This window comes from Dermacentor albipictus, chromosome 2 (genome assembly GCF_038994185.2).
Source record: "Dermacentor albipictus isolate Rhodes 1998 colony chromosome 2, USDA_Dalb.pri_finalv2, whole genome shotgun sequence".
NCBI lineage: Eukaryota > Metazoa > Arthropoda > Arachnida > Ixodida > Ixodidae > Dermacentor > Dermacentor albipictus.
The window spans coordinates 150,973,334-150,990,819 of record NC_091822.1 but is presented as its reverse complement, the minus strand read 5'-3'; the positions used below and the strand labels follow the sequence as shown (position 1 = coordinate 150,990,819).

General features: G+C 48.6%; 1 protein-coding gene across 2 annotated transcripts in view; it reads left to right on the top strand.

Moving 5' to 3' along the window:
- Snoo (Sno oncogene) overlaps positions 1-17,486 on the top strand; it is a 176,356-nt gene that overhangs the window by 148,719 nt on the left and 10,151 nt on the right. For both annotated transcript variants that reach the window (XM_065429219.2, XM_065429218.2), the window contains 4 exons: positions 10,742-11,004; positions 12,294-12,383; positions 13,937-14,148; positions 16,419-16,627. In XM_065429219.2, the coding sequence (XP_065285291.1) occupies positions 10,742-11,004; positions 12,294-12,383; positions 13,937-14,148; positions 16,419-16,627 (774 nt within the window). The remainder of the gene's footprint in view (positions 1-10,741; positions 11,005-12,293; positions 12,384-13,936; positions 14,149-16,418; positions 16,628-17,486) is intronic.

The following is a 17,486-nucleotide window of genomic DNA, read 5'->3' as shown; positions in this document are numbered from 1 at the left end:
GTGCGGCTTTGCGTCATGTAGCCGCGCTGTGCACGCATGCATGCGCTTGCGAGTGAGCAGGCAGGAAGGTGGAAAGGGGGGAGGGGAGGGAGGAGGTTGGGGCGTTGCTCGGTTCGAGAGGTACAATTGCTTTCAGCTGCAGGAATCGCTGGCCGGGATGTTATCTCGAAGACGTTGACTGAAGCGCGATCTATGCATCCGCTTATCTAACTGGGACCCGATTGATTGATCGGGTTTACTGCTTTGCCTCGGCGTACCGGTTCTGCGGCCGTCGCTGTGTCTCTGTGGCAAAAGTTGACAACGCGGGGGGGTGCCTCTTGCACAGTCTTGCCTGCGTGGTTTTGCGTTAGGCCTCGCTCCCTCACTTTTTCTTTCTTTTTTATTATTATAATTTTTTTTCGTGCAGTGATAGCGGTCGAATGGACGCTCAAAGCCAACACTACAACGCTGTAAAGGCTTTTTCATAAACTTTGTTTTCATTAATTGGGCGCCAGATGGTTGATTGTGCCTGTGTGTAAAATGCAGGCCGTGGTCGGAGCTTCCCCCATATTCTGGCTTTCCGCAGCATTCGTTCAAAGCCCCCACCCCCCGCCCCATTGGGACAGCATCGTTTGTTCGCGCGTCAGTGTTACGTCATTGGTTTCAAAGTGTATTTTTCGTATTTGAAACATGAAAACAATGGGCAACGAAGTCGCCCCCCCCCCCTTCCCAGTTATCCCCCTCCTCTTGTCGCATTTTGGCCACTTTCGGCGCCGGAAACCTTCTCAGAACTTGCTATATAGGTTGAGTCTCTTGAAGTGTCCATGTTTAGGCCTTCTTTATCTACCAGCACTTATCTATAGACCACGGGAGACGCTGCCAAATTGTGTGATACAGCTGCCACAGGCCCCTGCTCCCTGTTCAATAGCTTGTTTTCCCCATTAGGTCTTGTCATACTTTGTAAAGAGTCCGAGTTGTTTTTTCAACTTCCTTTAGGATTACAATGCAATCTGTCTTCGCCGACAAACAAATAACTGTGCCACTAGATCGGAGCAGACGCCGACAAGTTCATTGATGTCGCGAAGAGCTGGTGAAAAAAAAAAAAAAGAACATCCCCTTCATCTCCGTCTTTATCTCTCTTTTTTCGGTACTTTGTTTTCCCTGTCGCTTCTCGCCGCCCTTTCGGCCCTGTCGGGATGCAAGACCGCTTTGTTTCCTCCCGGTGCAATACGCTCCCATCATCGGCTGCAGATTCACGGCATCCATCAGTGGCCGCACCCTCCATCCTTCTGCCCTATGTATATCGGTATATATATATGTTGTTCGCTCCTTGCTTTTTTCTTCTTTCACTACTTTCAATTGCCGTGCCGCACGGTTGGGTAACGCCGTCACTTACGCCACTTGCTTTATCTGAAGTGACAAGGGTTCACGACTGCCCTTCCCCCCTCGGCTTTTTTCTTTTTTTTACCTCAAGATCCGTGTACATACAACCCTCCCCTCCCCCAAACACACAGAGAGAGAGAGAGAGAAAAAAAATGGAAACAAAAATATCCATCCCTGTGCTCTATACCTTTTTGTCTTCTTTCACGTCACCTCATAAGCAACCGGCTTTTGATGTAATCTCTTAAACACGCCGCCGACAAAGCAGAATAGAGGGCCCAGAGGAACCCAGGAGGGATAGGTCGGGTTATTTACGCTGTGCCTTGGTTATCCCACTTTTGAACTGGCAGTATTGCCATCGTTGCACCCCTTTTTGTATCACGAACCCCAACCGCTCCATCAGCCCCCCCCCCCCGCTTTTCGTTCCTTTGATTCCTTGTGTTTCTCCGTGTGGGACTGCTATCGGAGCAAGGTGGAGAAAAAAAGAAACGAAAAATAGTGAGGAGGGGGCTAGAAAAAAAGCTAAAGCAACACTTCATTTTTTTTTTATTCGATTGAACTCCGTTGCTGGCCGGCTAATGCTCGGGTACAGCTTTCTTTATTATTCAACCATTTTCATTTCTGGCGAACTAAGCAGCTCCCGCAGAACTTACTTTTCTTCCTTCTTTTTTAGTAAGGTTTTTATCGCTTGCGGATCTCTTTCCTTGTCTTCAGCATCGCTCTGGTCGATCAATACCGTTTTGGTGTCGTGATCGTGGGATTCTGTTCCTGTCATTTTTTTTATCGCTCTTTGTCTCTTACGCGCGCACACACACACACACACACACACACATATATATATATATATATATATATATATATATATATATATATATATATATATATATATATATATATATATATATATATATATATATATATATCCGACCTGCAGAGGGTGATCGTTTCTTGAGGCTCGAACTTTTCCTTTTGCGCCGATCACTCATTTCCTTTCAATTATGTTTCGTTGTCTTTTTCTTTTTTCCTGTCCTCATCAAGCCCGACCAACAGCTTGCGTGCATATATGCCGGCCGCGCCACATCTACACCGAACAAAGCAAAGCCAAGCAAAAACAAAGAAACGACGCGCAGGAAACCGATGGTCTTGTGGGGCGGGGGATTGCGGTCGCTCTTCTTCGATTTGTTTTCTTTTTCTTGTTTGATTATCGTTTTTTTTAACTGTTCCTTTTTCGACCTCTCGCCGAGACTCTGTGCGTACTGGCGAGCAAGCTGTCACAGGCAAAGACAGATGGACAAAAAAAAAAGAAAAAAAAGAAAGGAGAAACGCGAAGCACCCTTAAAAGGGAGGGACTTAAAAAAAACATAGCGGATAGAGCAAAGAGTGCCGGGTTGAGTGGGGTTGTGGAGCAGACGACAGCAGAAGCCGTCTGCGGACCAGCGCTTGTTGCAGGCTTCTCAATAATTTATTTTTCTTTTTTCGTCTCCTTTTTTGTTTGTTTCTTTGCGAACAAATATACCGGCCGTGCATAGTGGGCTGTGGCGCATCGATTATGTTTTCGAACCTCCGCCGGTCTCAAAAGGGGTGCGGCAGCGGGCCGGCGTTCTCGTGCTGCGGTCGGGTTCGGCCTTGTAGCCGCCCTCCGATCCCCGCCGTGGCGTAGTTCGGCTACGCTACGCTGAACGGGGGTATGCACGCTGCTGGGAAGCGCCGCAAACGAGGCTGAAGAGGGCGACAGGGGCATATAAGAACGGGCTAATTCGCTATCCGTATTCAGGCAAACTGCACGCGACGCCAGAAACCGACGAAGAGTAGTACATGCGCAGGTGCCGCAGCGCTTTCGTCTCTCTCCCTCATTACCTTTTCTTTTGTCAGTTATTAGCGCGCTGTTGTTGCTTGAGTGTGAAGAGAATTAGCGTGTTTAAACATAAGGCGCTGCTTTGTTCTCTGTCTCTCTCTGTCGTCGTCCGAAGCGCACTAAATCTGGTTCACGTTTTCGTACGAATCGATGGAAGTCCCAGTCATGAATGAGAGACACCGAAGAGTAGTAATTAAGTCTGACTGTGTTAGCAAAGTTGCGTTCCCGCACTAACAAAACGGCAGCAGCTATCGCGCGATGAGGCTCTCAAGAGAGAGAGAGAGAGAGAGGAACCAATGAAAATAATAATAAAAAAATACGTTGGTAGCGACGCAGGCGTGAAGTTCCCGCACCAGGTCTCCGCCTGACGTCGTGTACATTGACAGCCTCTCCACTGACGTGTGCGCGAAAAGAGAGAGAGGGGAGGGAGAGAGAGAGAGACATTATTTGAAGACCGAGGTGGGACAGCGTGTCTCTCGAATTTTCCTGCCGTTGTCTCTCCGTCGGGACCGGTCTCCTTTGGCGGTGGTGGTAAAGTGGTTGAGGCGAGGAAGTCGTCGGGAGATGTATGTGCCATCAGATGGGCCGCGTCGCACAATGCCGTACCGGCTCGCCGAAGGAACGTGCGCCCATTGCACGCTCGCTGTGTACTCGTAGCAAGTCGTGTGAAGTCGTCGCAGTGCCTCCACGGGAGAGGAAGAAGCGAGGGTGGCAGAGGCGAGGTTGTTTACGCGCATTGCGTCCGCTTCCTGCGCCGCGTTTCCTTCGACGGACGGCCTTCTTTCTGTCCCCCTTTCTTTTTTAATTTTTTTAGTCAGTTATATTTCATCGCGTGGTGCCCTTATTTATCGCGCTCCCTCGCAGTTCGAGTTCGTTGTCTTCGGCGGCGGGGACAGGGTTTCTGCCTCCATTGACCCCCGCGAGAGGCTTTGGGGGGGGGGGGAGGCGGGGGGCGGCTAGCACTTTGCTCGATTCCGATGGCGTCGGCAGGGAACAACGGCGCCGCGGTGTGTTGTTCTCCGGAACCCGGGGCGGGCGGATGTTGCGGAGCGGAGACCGCCGTGAAGAAAGAAAATGATCCCCTCTGCCTTTGAGGACGCACAGCCCCGCTTGCTATCTCGCGCAGTTTTAAGACGCGAGGAGTGAAGCACGAGAAGAGCAAACAAAAGTGCAGACGGACGGAGGAAACAAAGATCTCCCCGTCATATCTCTCTCCGTCTTCCTTCTGCTTGCTCGTTTCTTTTATTTGCAGCGCGAAGACGGGGGGGTACTGGAGCTGGCGGCGTGGTCCTTTCATATCGGGTTATGCAACGGTGCAGTGCGTGCTCGAAGCCATTGTGCGTGCGTGTGTGTTTCAGCACCGGCCGCGTCGCGCGGATTTTGTTTGTTGGCGTCGAATGAACGAAAGTGCCATACACCACAAAAAGGAACGGATGGCCGTGCAAGAATCGGGTTTGAGTTGTGAAGGAATTGCCAGTTCGTTCTGTAGTGTAGTGTTTCCTTTTTTTTTTTTTGCCCCTTTCCTCTTCGGTATTCCTTACTCAAGAAAAAAAAAACTGAAAGAAACATCCGAACACCCAGATGGCGCCGGATGTGGCCTTGAGGAACGCGGTACTCGGCACGTACGTACGTACGCAAACACACGCACAGTTTGTGATACAGAAAAGCAACGCGACAGTGCCGCATATAAAAATGCGGGAGGGCGTTGGCACATATGGGGCTCGTGAGTCTTCACGAGAGGGCAGAAGGGGGATTGTGTTCCGCCGTCAGTCCCTGTGTGTGTGGACGCCGCCGCCGCCGCCTCTTCGTCGTGGCTGTAGGCGAGTTACGATGACAGCCTTCTTCCTGCCCTTAAGACCTTGCCGGCGCCTTCGTCCTTTAACTCTCTCTCTCTCTCCTGTGCGTGCGTGTTTGTGGTGCGAACTCGCGGCGAGCCGCGATGCGTTATTTCGTTTTGTATTTTTCATTCCTCGGTGCGCGCGCGCGCGTTGGTCGACTGCGTGGTGCCGGCTGCTGCAGCGAAAGGCCCAGATTTACGGCGCAGCCGTCCGGCACCCGAGGTCGCCTGCGCCGGGCTTGGCGGCCGAGCCGTGCCCCCTGCCACACACACACAAACGCGCGCGCCTCCCCTCTTTAAAATTGGCCTGCCGCCGTCCGTCGGTGCTTATTTCCTCGGAGGTTGCGGATGCGGTCGGTGAATGCGTGCCGTTGCGTATACGTGTACTATATATCGCGCGCGAGGCGCCGCTTCTCTCTCCAGCTGGCTCGCACTCTGGCGCGGCCGGGGGTGCGCGTGCTTCTGTTGCCGGGCCGGCTCTCTCGACTCGGCGGAAGGCGCAGCAGATTTTCTTGCTCGTCTTTTCGTTTATCTCTTTCTTATCTATTTAAAGCGAAGCCCCCCCACCAGTGTGCGGGGACGCTCTTTTGTTGCAGTAAACGGAGCCGATCCTCGAAACCGGGCTGGGCCGATCCTGACTCCAGCGCATTCTGCTATAAGCGCCCGCACGGCCCATAGGCAGCAGCAATAACCAACATATCTAACCGTTCAAAGTGCGGTTCATCAGCATATCTAAGTAGGCCTACCGCGGGAAAGCTATCGCTCGTCTTCGGCAATCATCCTCCCGCGGTTCCTGCTTAATTTCCGTTGTTGCTTTTGCGGGGGCCCTCTCTTTGTACATTCTTTTTTTTTGCCACATCGCGTCGCCTGTACTCGTCCAGGGCTACGAGTGCCGACCTTCGCACGTCAAAGATTATTCAACACATTAGTGCAATCAACTGCGTGAGGCCGTTGTTCCAGATTATGCCACCACCTTGCAGTCGTTCAGGTGCAGTACGATAGCCTGTGAGCTCTTATGGCTTAAAACTGTCGGGGCCATACGCGAAGAGATCGCCACGGCCGTGCTTTCACTTCTCGGTTGGCGTCTGTCAAACCGTGCAGTGCCTGCGCGGTTCCTCTATTCCGCTCCGCTTCACCAGAGGGCATCTAGCTTGGCACTCGGGAGTGAAAGAAGCGAGTGGAGCTCCGAACGGCGGGACGCCGGGCCGTCCTGTGCCTGCGTGCGACAATCGAACCGAATCGCTTTCTTTCTTCCGGTACCCTGGGGCGCGCGCGCGCGCAGGGGAGAGAACTCAAGGGCATTGTGTCACCGCGTCGTCGTTTCGTCCTAGCGCGCGCGTCTCAGTGGGGTGTTGTTGTTCACTGGTGTCACGGACGCCGCCGCGTCATCCCCGCGTTTGATTTCCCGCGTTTCGTCTTCGCCGTTCCCGCCACCACGCAGTGCGTCTCTTGTCTCGTCGCCGTGACTAGCCCTGCTCTACCTTAGCCCTGCTCTACCTGCCTGCCGCCGTGAGAACGACGGCAACCGTCCTGTACCGCGAGATCGCGCTCGGGTTTCGATGACGACGCAGCGCCTGCTTCGACTACCCCCCCCCCCCCCCCGCCCTGCACCTGCGGAAAGATCGAGCGCCCGCGCCGCTGTTGTCGATGCGCTGACGGACGGCGCGCGGAGTGAGGAAAGCAGCGGGGGCGGGTTCGGTAAGGGCTCGGGTATGGCCCCTCTAGCCACCATAGCTCGGGGGTGCGCGTCTTGTGTGGGGCGGGGGAGGTGGGGGGGGGGTTACGGTAGCAGCTGTGGGTTGGGTGTAAGGGGACGCTCTGGACCTGTTGACTCTCTCTCGCCCGTCCTCCCGCCTTTCTTCGCTTTCCCTCTCGTTGGGGCTTTCATAAATCACGACGCCCAGAAGCCGACACCGGCTGGCTCGTTCGAAGTCCACCGTGCAGTGTGGGCGAAAGCTGGGAAACGTCGCGTCGTCCGCTGCATGGAATCTGGGGGACGTATTCTCGGACGATCACTTTGTCGCGACGTCGATTATATGGACACTCCCAGCGCATTTCTGCCGTCGGCGTCGCCGTGAGGAACGTGACGTCATCACATGGTCACGTGGGTTTTGGCACCATCGGATGTCAACGCCGGATTTTCCGCTTCATGGGGCATATATAATGCTTTCGCTCTAACAACAACCGGTTGAGCTGATTGGCTGGTTGAGCGAAACCTCTCGAATGCTGCGCTGTGTACGTGTTACGTCATGCGAAAATAGCAGTAGCGCTGAAAGCAATCTTCCGGGAATGACGTCGTGGGGCGGTATTCTTTAAATGTTCACCTAGTGTAGTGTCTGTTTCGGCTGCTGCTGATTGCCTGGGCTAGGGTACCAGTGCGAGAGAGAGAGAAGTGGTTCTTGAAGGGAAAATGAAAGGTTGACGCTATTTTCTGCAGCCCCTGCGGGAGCACGTCAACAGGGATGGGGGGAGATAGTGGGAGGAAAGGAGATAGGAGAGTAGGGGGTTAAAGTGTCGCCATGGCAGTGGCTGAGCAGACCGGCAGGAAGAGCCTAGTGGGTCCGGCAGGAATGGTAAGAAAGGCCAGGGGGCGGTGATCGGGCAGGAGCCAGATGGTTAGGGCAGGTCGAGTAGCCTGGAGTGGTTTGGATAGCCGTCAGGCTATCCGTCTTTGCAGAAAATCCTAAGTCTCGCCGGGAGCCCCGACGAGTCGAGGCACTCGACGACACTTAGGAGGGCTGGTAGGGTACCAGTGCGAAGGCAATTCATCCTCCAGCAATTCTCATCCTCACTGGTACAACTCCGACCAATCAACGGCTGCCGAACTGCATGGACACTCCGCTAGCTAGACAATTGCAGAATAGTGCTCCCCTCCTTCAACAGAGTTCACGAAAAAGGTGCCGATGACTTGTAAACGGGTGTCATTATTATATGGGAAGCGTTCGCATAACGCTCTGGGCGCCATAGTGCTAATAGTGCCACTGGAGAGGTAAACGTGTATTATGAGAACGCGCAGCCTCTTCAAGAGCTTTGTGCAGGCATCGAATGGCGGCCGTGATGTGGCGTCAGTGTACCCGCATACTTTAGATTGCACTAAACTCTCGATTACACCTTAGGCGCATCGCACTGGTTGGTCTCCGTGGTGATTGATCATCGCTTCAGCGCGCCATCTGTGTAAGCAGGATGAGCGCACACAAAAATGCGTGTGCCTCTTCGAGAAGCCTGGGGTAAAGCGCAAGAGAGCACATGGAACAACAGAAGCGGACGGAAGGCACAGCGCTACTAACAACTGATTTTTTATCGCACATGGCTACAACAACTGATTTTTATCGCACATGGCTATCACGCACACACACGTGTGTGTGTGTGTGTACAACAGGACGAGAAAACCATCGTCGCAACGTAGATTGCCTTTCGGAATAGTCATCCACCACAGGCCGCTACACACACACACACACACACACACACACACACACACACACACACACACACACACACATATATATATATATATATATATATATATATATATATATATATATATATATATATATATATATATATATATATATATATTCTCCCACAGCACTTGCATGCGCGGTTCTCGGCAAGACGTACGCCAGCAGGCTGGCGGACGGCCATGTCGCGCAGTGAATCCCTTCTTCCCTTTCGGAATCGCCGCGGGCACCTGTGTTTTCGACGAGGCTGCTTCTTTTTTCCTTTTTTTTTTTTTGCCAGCGAACGCACTTTCGGCAGCTGTTCTGCAGCGCGCGCACGCGGTCGTCCGACCACCCGCGACGGTCTCGAATGTCACAATGGGAGGAGTTGGGCGGAAGGTGTGTGTGTGTGGGGGAGGGGAGTGTGGGAACTGCTCTGACGCGCTCGCACGCGGCTGCCGTGCACCGTAGCATCGTATACCACGCGAAGCACGGTTTGTGCGATCTGCGGATCGAGAGAGAGCGAATCGGGTGGTCGACTGACACGGTGTCGTTGATATCACGTGGTTGAACGAATCTTCGTCGGGCTCCCTCGTCCAGACACCCGAGTGAAACGGCCGCTGCTGCGCGAGATGGGGGCGTCTCCCGGGTCTGTGGCGATCGCCGCAGGCGCATGGGCGCAGCTGGAAATCGGCCTTGGTTGCGACAGCAATTGTGTGGACGTTCGCGCGCCGTAGTTCTGTCATTGTACCTGCGTAACACGTAAAGAACTAGAGAATGTCCATTAAAAAAGAAGAAAAACAGTCGTAGTGTCTATGGAAGTCTCGGACAACATTATTTGGTTGTCTACTTCTTGAAAACCTCTCGTATATGAGCTTGCTCCTGAAAGAATTTTTTAGAGCATTTTTAGACCCTCATTTCCATTTGCAAATCAGCTCACTGCCAGTAATTTCAATTCATTTATATTAGGTTTAACTGCCAAAGCCATTTATACAATTATGGAAAGAGCAATGTGGATGAAATAATTGTGAGGATTAGGCCTCTGGAGATGGGCAGGGCCTTTGGCTGCAAAAAGCAGGAAAGCAGAGCGGACACACTGTCTGTGCTTTGCTCGGCCCTCACTGCCAGAGGCAGAGAGGGCCGAGCATTCTGGCAAGAGGACCAGCGTTGTGGCTTCCGCTTCGGCCACTGTCGTCGTGCACGCATGCATTTCCCACTTGCATGCACGCAGCGTCCCTGCCCTGGGCAGCTGTGTACGTACCACACTTTGGTGCAGACACTGGTCTGAGTTGCATGGACAGTAAATGTCAAGCTAAATCTGTGCTACTCTAGCACAGATCTGTAATCCTTCCGCTGGTCGCTGACAAACGGCAACCGTATTTTTTCCCTTCTTTTCGTCGCACCTCGTGTGTTGTTGAGGTGTGAAGCCTGCAATGCTGCTGGCAGCACACGTCACCGTGCCAGCGTTTTGAGATGCTTGCAGTGAGCCTTGCTATCACTTCGTGTGCTTTGCCTTCAGGCGAATGTGCGAATTATTATTATTATTATTATTATTATTATTATTATTATTATTATTATTATTATTATTATTACTATTATTATTATTATTATTATTATTATTTCTTGATGAAAGACAAAAGGAACAGGGGAGGGAACCTATTGCGCACGCATGTTTTGCCACAATTGTGTTCGGGCATGGCAGCCACGTTTCTCTTGTGGAAGAGCGTAGGTTAGGGCTTGTTGGTATGTGGAATTTAGTTGTGGTTCGGTTGAAAAGTGCCACACGGACGTTTCTCATTAATCATGGCTGTACTCTTCATATAGAAGTCATGGATAAGTAATGCAGTTGAAGTCGAAGCTCAAGGACAATTACTGTTAAAGTATTACATGCCTGTCTGACTGTGGCTGTACTGTTGTATAAGTTGCCTGATACACTGTGTGGTCTGCTTGTAAGCAAACAAATGCTTTCTGGAAAGATTGACTGCTCTATTTGACCAACATCTTTAAAGTGCAAACAAGAGACATGGCACAAAAGGAAGGTCATACACAATACGAATAAACAGTTGAAAGTAACCTGCGTGTGACCTTCCTTTTGTGCTGTGCCTCTTGTTTGCACGTCAAAAGATACTTGTCAAATATGCACCAACTAGGCCCACAGAAAGTTCTTACTACTGCTCTAGTCTGTGAAATTCCTTTAGCGTTCATTTCAGAGTTGTTGCTTACTGGGTTTCTGCCTTTCTTTCCCTGTTTCAGAGCCCACTCCACGTGGACGTAGAGAGGAGGAGAAAGATGCGTGCTTCCCTGACCGATGTCGAGGGGGGTGGCTTCGTGACAACAGCTGGCCCAGACTCAGCCTACTGGTACCACCAGCACAGCCAGTGGGCTAGGACCTCGGCCTTCAAGCCATGGAGCCCCGTGCTGCTGAAGGAGCGGCCAGGGGTGGGCAAGGTGCCCCTCGTGGAGCAACTGCCCACCACTCTCCCTTCCTCGGCCCTGCCCGTTTACCTCAAGCATAAGTGAGTGGCCGTTCCTTATCCGTGTGTGTGGCCTTGGAGAGAAAGATGTAAAAATTATGCAGGTGTAACACACGTGTTTGAATCTACATCTACACGAATCATAAAGCTGGTAATTAAATTATGTATTACTAAATGTAGTGCGTGCAGTTGTTTTTGTTCTTGTCCTATACAACACGTCATCCCATGCAATATTTATGCACTGCACAGCTCACAAGGAAGACACGCATCTTTCTTCTGTCGCACAGAGAAGTATGACACGTCTAAATACGTTTAAGGCTTCCATACCCCCTTGTGTCACTATGGCACGTGCCCAGCGGACCGAGAAGGGGGTCCTCTAACTGTAAGAAATTTAAGAAAGTCGGAGAAGTCATTGAACAGAGTGCACTGTTTCATAAGGTCGTCTGTGTGCTTTTGACTTACTTGTGAGCGGACATTACATGTGGAGGTTTTATTGTTTTATTGTGCCGAACTTGCTGTGCTCAGTGTCACTGCTTTGTTAGTCAAATTTTTGTGCTGTATAAGCTGCAGCATCCGTTAGGAACTGACCCAGCAGCAATCGCAAAAGGCTGGTGGCTAGGCAAAGAAAGCATCACTTAAAAAAAAAAAAAATATTATTGGTTCCAGAAGGTAGAGCTATCAAGACCTTTAGTCCAGAGTCTCGCAACTGCATTCGGTGGAGCTGCACTGATGAAATCCGTCGGATACTGTTGCTTTTGCAGATTGGCTGCTTGAGTCAGCCACTTGCTGTTGGAATTGGGGGAGAGCTTGATTGTGTTTGGGAGGGTGGTTTGCGTCGGACAGTAGTGTATTAGACCATGCGTGGCAAAGCAGGGTGCCATGCGTATTCGTCAGGCCAGAGCAATGTTTTGAAAATTTCCTTTCCTTGTTGTGGTATGGGTGTTAGCCCTTAGGGGGAGGTTTGGTATGCAACTGCCCAAGCTAGGTGCGGTGACATCAAAGGCCCTGGAATAATAATCCCACAGTTGAGGAAGCGAGCACACCTTTTCTAATACTGCCCAATTGATGCGACGGTGCATTGTTATGTACAGGCTGTTTTGGTTCACTACACAACTTCACTACACGACACAGCAGGCAATGCCTGTTCGTATAATTAGTGATTGCTATAAGTGGATTGCACTGTAGGAAATGTGAGAGCAGCCATATCACCAGACGCAGTCCTTTCTGTTGAGGATGCACCATCATGGTGTATTTTATGCTATGTTTTACTTCTTGGATTGGACTGGCAACAAAAAAGAGATAGATCACGCTTTTGTTTTAATCTTTTACAGCATGACTTACCCCATGGAAGCCTACCTTGTGGCGGATGTTGCAGATATGCAGAAAGTGGGGCCATCGGTGCTGAAGGCAGATCCTGACAGGTCAGTTTTTTCTGAGGTGTAGTGGTTGAAGAAAGCTTCACAAGATGGCACCACCTGCGGTGCCACTGCTGTAGATGCTTCTGATATTGCATAAATTGTAATGCACTTCTGAAATGCATTTATGACTTCTGATGCTGTAGGCCAGATGTTTGACGAAAGGGAAATGGTTCGTTAATCCTTTCTTTACCGCTGACAAGTATAGTCATCACCAGAATTTGTACCAATATAGCCAACAATGAGTACAGTTGTCACCGGAATGTGTACTAATATAGCAGATCATGCGTACAGTCACCAGAATTTGTACCAATATAGCCGATGACAAATAGAGTTGTCACCAGAATTTGTGCCTATATAAGCAACGCCGAGTATAAACGCCACAAGAATTTGTACCACTATGGGCTACACCAAGTATAGTCATCACCAGAATGTGTGCCAATATAGCCGATGACGAATTTAGTCACCACGAGAATTATCGCCAATATCGTTGATAACAAATGTAGTCATGAAGCCATGTTTGCTGAAATCTGGGAAATTTGCTACAGTTTTGTCATGCTGTATGGTAAAGAAAGGGTTAACTGATGCTGGTGAGCTTGTTTTACATAATCACTAAAATGATTGTTGTGTGTTTGCATTTGCATGTGTGTCATCTTCTTTTTCTTTACTTGACTAGTTGTACTGCGGACTTACGAAACATTTCCCTTTCTGTGAGCCATGGGGAACGAAAATATTGCATTCAGACTCGCGTGAGCGGGCTCGTGGTGCTCCGACATGTGTGCCTTTCTACAGTTGAACGATGTTAGTATTTGCCTGCTGAGTTCTAAATCTCGCCATAAAGTGTATTTAATAGTCATGTTAACTAAATTTACTTCAATGCTTGCAATCGACCACGAATCAAAGATATATTTCGTGAAACTGCATCACCTTAGGGTAGCAAAAGATATGTATGATAAAAGAATAAAAAGACATGCATTGCATGAGCAGAATGGGAAGCCTGTTTTCTTTTGTGCAATTAATTGCAGTGTATGGCCTCCGTAAGCTGAGACTTACATTGCTTCATCATGGATACTGAGCCCAAGCGCTGTACAGTCTATTTTGGCTATTTATTTTAGCTCTCGAGGAAGTGACTTCTCGAGTTTTTTAATCTTGAAAATTGCTAGCATGTTGCGAACTGTTCTTTCAGGTCGCTGAAAAAGCTTGCCAGTCACTAAATAGAAGCTTTTTGTTCCTTAACAGATGGAAAAGTCTCTACTATATCTTGCGACAATATTGCTAAACTGGCAACATTGGTGTTAATTTTGTTCCCATCTTTTTGGCCTGATCCTATCGTGTCATCGCCCACTTCAAGGGGCAGCGGCTAGACCGTCATCATTGTCACATAAGAATAGAGGTGGCAATTTGTGCAGAGGCTCTGGATGTTTGGAATATAGTGGAATGTGAAAAATTTGGGAAGTTGTCAAATCGCTTGCGTAAGAGAACTCAACATTCTGAAGCAGCACCCAGAGGCGAAAGTCGGTCACTCACTCTTCGTGCACCTTGTCTCGTGTCTCTCGCAGGCTTGACGCATCTGTGACGCTACCAATTCTGAAAAAGGCCTCTCAGGTTGCGATGAATGTGGTCCCCAAGAAAGAGCCTGTGCCCACGGCCTGCAGCAGGTTGTCGGAGTTGACGTTGGGAGGTGCACCACCTGCTGGGAAGCTTGTCAATGGGAGGCTGTCTGCCGACACGGAAGAGACCATTTCCAATAGCAGCCTCAGCACACTATCAGGTTAGTAGCCTCAGTACTTCTCCCCTGTTTCAAAGCGATGTAGTGCGCATTATGTTATAATCTACTTACAAAAATCGGGTGATGATAAGCAGGAGTGGTGATAGACTTCCTGTGCTTCACGCCTACCTGAATGTGTGTAATTAGATTGGTGCAGTATAACAAAACAAAGTGAACTAAGACCAGTAGAGGAAAGAGCATTCTTTCTGTCCTGCTCTTATTTCACTGCATTCCACTTTCTATCGTACTGTAATAAGTATGAAACGACTAACCCAGCAACAAGTAGTGGTAATCAAGATGCATACATATTTCAACTGAATGAAACTGTGATTCATTCATTCAGATTAATAACACACAGGGTTGTTCTTTTTTTGTGTGTGCTGAAGCCGGTGTACTACATATCTTCTATGGCACACAGTGCAATTCTCTGACATCAGCTTCTAAATTGCTTCCAGAGGCAATTGTGGTTTAATGACTAAAGTTGCACAAAGCTTCTCTAATCAACTGTGCAATTATTTACTTCAGGGCACACATCCCAGTTTGCAGAATTGAGGTGGATATGCAATGAAGTCATATCTGTTTAGCAAAAGCTTTGTGTTTAGCACCAATTTGACCAACCTTGATATAGCGAACATGTATATAATGAATAATTGGATATAACTAAGTAAACAAAACTTGTCTAAATGCTATTACAGTGTAACAGATAGTATGTGGTTATAGCAAATATTAGGTATAATGAAGCTATTTTTGTGTCACATGTAACTTAGTTATAATAAAGTGGGACTGTACGTGCTTAAAATTTGTGGCAAAATGCATTGATGTTCTAGGTAACACTTGTAAGCTCTTCAGCAGCGTACGACTTCATTACTAGTCAATTCATCTTCAATTTGGTCGTAAATGCATCGTTACCACATAGTGAAACTTAAAACAAATGCCATGTTGTGACCTGTCATGAAAGTAATGTTTGCTTGTTCATGTAATGGGACAGCTGATGTTGCACAACTGAACTATTTGCCACAAAAGATATCTTGGAAGCCTCCTTGCACTAAAAGTAAACCTCCTGGTGTAGAATAATGTACAACAGAATCTTATCGATTTGTACCCAGCCATTTATGAGGGCCTTGCTCACGAAACTTCTTTTATATGATTAACATTCCCAATTGAACATCACCATGACGATCACCAAAATCATTATCACATGTACATAAGGCACATAGTGAATTCTCAAGTATTCTTGATGACCACCAGGTGATCTAGATCACTCAGTGTAACCACATCAAAAGGGGTAATCGTTAAGCTCTTCAGTTAATTCAGTGACCATACTTTGAACTATCCTACCAAATAATTGTTTCTGGCCAACTTGGTCCATATATATAGCATTCACATGACGTCACAGACGCAGGTTTTTGTCGTGTTAGTATCTGAATATGGTGGCCCTGATGACGTCAGTGAACCATATAATCATGCATACATTTTGTCCTTTGATGATGGCTGCTTTTTACTCGGTCATCACTGTTGTCAATTCGTCCAGCTGTCACGTTTCATGCTTACACAGCTTCTTGATATGCTAGTACCCAAAGATGGCATCCGTGATGATGTCAGTACCAGCTATTTATTGTACTGAAAGATAAGCGGGCGCAAATGGAGGACGACAGCCAAGGCAGAAACAATTAAACAGGACAAACGAGTGTTTTGGCTGTGTCACGGTCCTTCTTTTATGTCATTGGTGCTTTCACACTCTTTTTCACTATGACCTTGTTCACTTGTTTCTACCTTTCTATTCGTGCTCATTAATCTTTATCTGTGCCCTACTGCAGAGCCATTCTCTAGATTTCTGGGCACACCTTAGCATGCTATGCAGTTCTTACCTAGTTTATCATTCTTGCCTTCTGTCCGTTAGTGTGCTATCAACACTGATGACACTGTTGACACTGTTGACACTCATGGTCACTGGATCGACTGATATGCTTTGCAAATGGCCTCACATTTGGGGGGTGACATTGTGCGTTCTGAGCCACCTGGCGGTCATCCAAGACCATCTGAAAATCCTCTATGTGCATTATGCACATGTGATAATGGTTTTGGCGCCCACTGATCATGATGGCATTTAGTGTGATAACAAGATTATTGTCAAAGTGGTCGTGTCAGTTAGGACTAGTGCTTCTGTAAGAAACGTTTAGCGAGCAAGGCCCCCCCAATAAGGCCGATGTAAAAGGAGCATGGCGGTTAGTTCTAGGTAAGGGACAGGCAGTCACCCCCCCTCCCTCTTTCAGGAGTGGAAGACGTTGGTTTGGCAGAGGATGGCAAGGAAGGGCCCCCCGTGATAGTGCCTGAGCTGCAGGGCCTCTGGGTAGCCTTCGACCGGCACTCCCTTGGCGAACATGCCCGACAGGACATCATGCATGAGGTCAGCCTGCTGCTGTCCTCCTGCCAGCAGCGGCACTTCCTCGCGAGCTACAAGCTGCTACTTCAACAGCGCCAGGTCAGTGTCTCTTTTTGCATGCATCCACAGTCTCTTGCAAGAAAGGTAGGGGTCAGTTCTGTGTCATTGGAGAAAGCGGGTGCTTTGATCAACCAGAGGTGGATTAAAGCACCCGCTTGTTGGAGCATTTTAGCCATTTCATAAATGCATTACAATTTACGGAATATCGGAAGCCTCTACAGCAGCGCACTGCATTCGGTTGCCACCGTTTGAAGCCTTCTTCGACCACTATGCTTCAGAAATGTTCTTGAAAATAATAGGCCGTTAATGGTTATAATAAGCATGCAGACAAGCTTCACGGGTTTCATCCCTTTGTAATTGCCGGAATCGGAAGCATACTACATTTTTCTTGTTTAGAAATTGGGTTCTCATTAGATTTCAACTTCACTTAGGAACTGTAATGCAATTTCTTCGTTAGTTTTCTACTTTGAACCCACAGAAACTCGGTCCATGTCAAGTTTGGGGGCACGTTAAATTCGTGCAAATATTACTGTTAAATCAAGCAGCATAATTGGGGCATTTTTTCTGCCTCTTCTTTATTTCAGCCCATCAGTTTATACCAACGGAATGAAACACGTCAGTTTAGAGCTAACTAATGGTCACACTTTCGCTTCTAACTGTTTCCAGCTTGTGAGACATACGTATAATTTTGGCCCGTACACTTAGATCAGAGTCCACATCGTCTTTATTGACTAGGTTCATTGTGGCAAGACATTACACTTGAGTAACTGTGTGTATGGTGTGCTGTGCTTTATAAAGTTTCCCTGTTACGTTTCATTCCGTCAGTAATAGTCCATTCAAACCTCCATCTCATGCAGAACTACCTTCTCTAAATTCTATGTTTCTTTTTAGCATACAC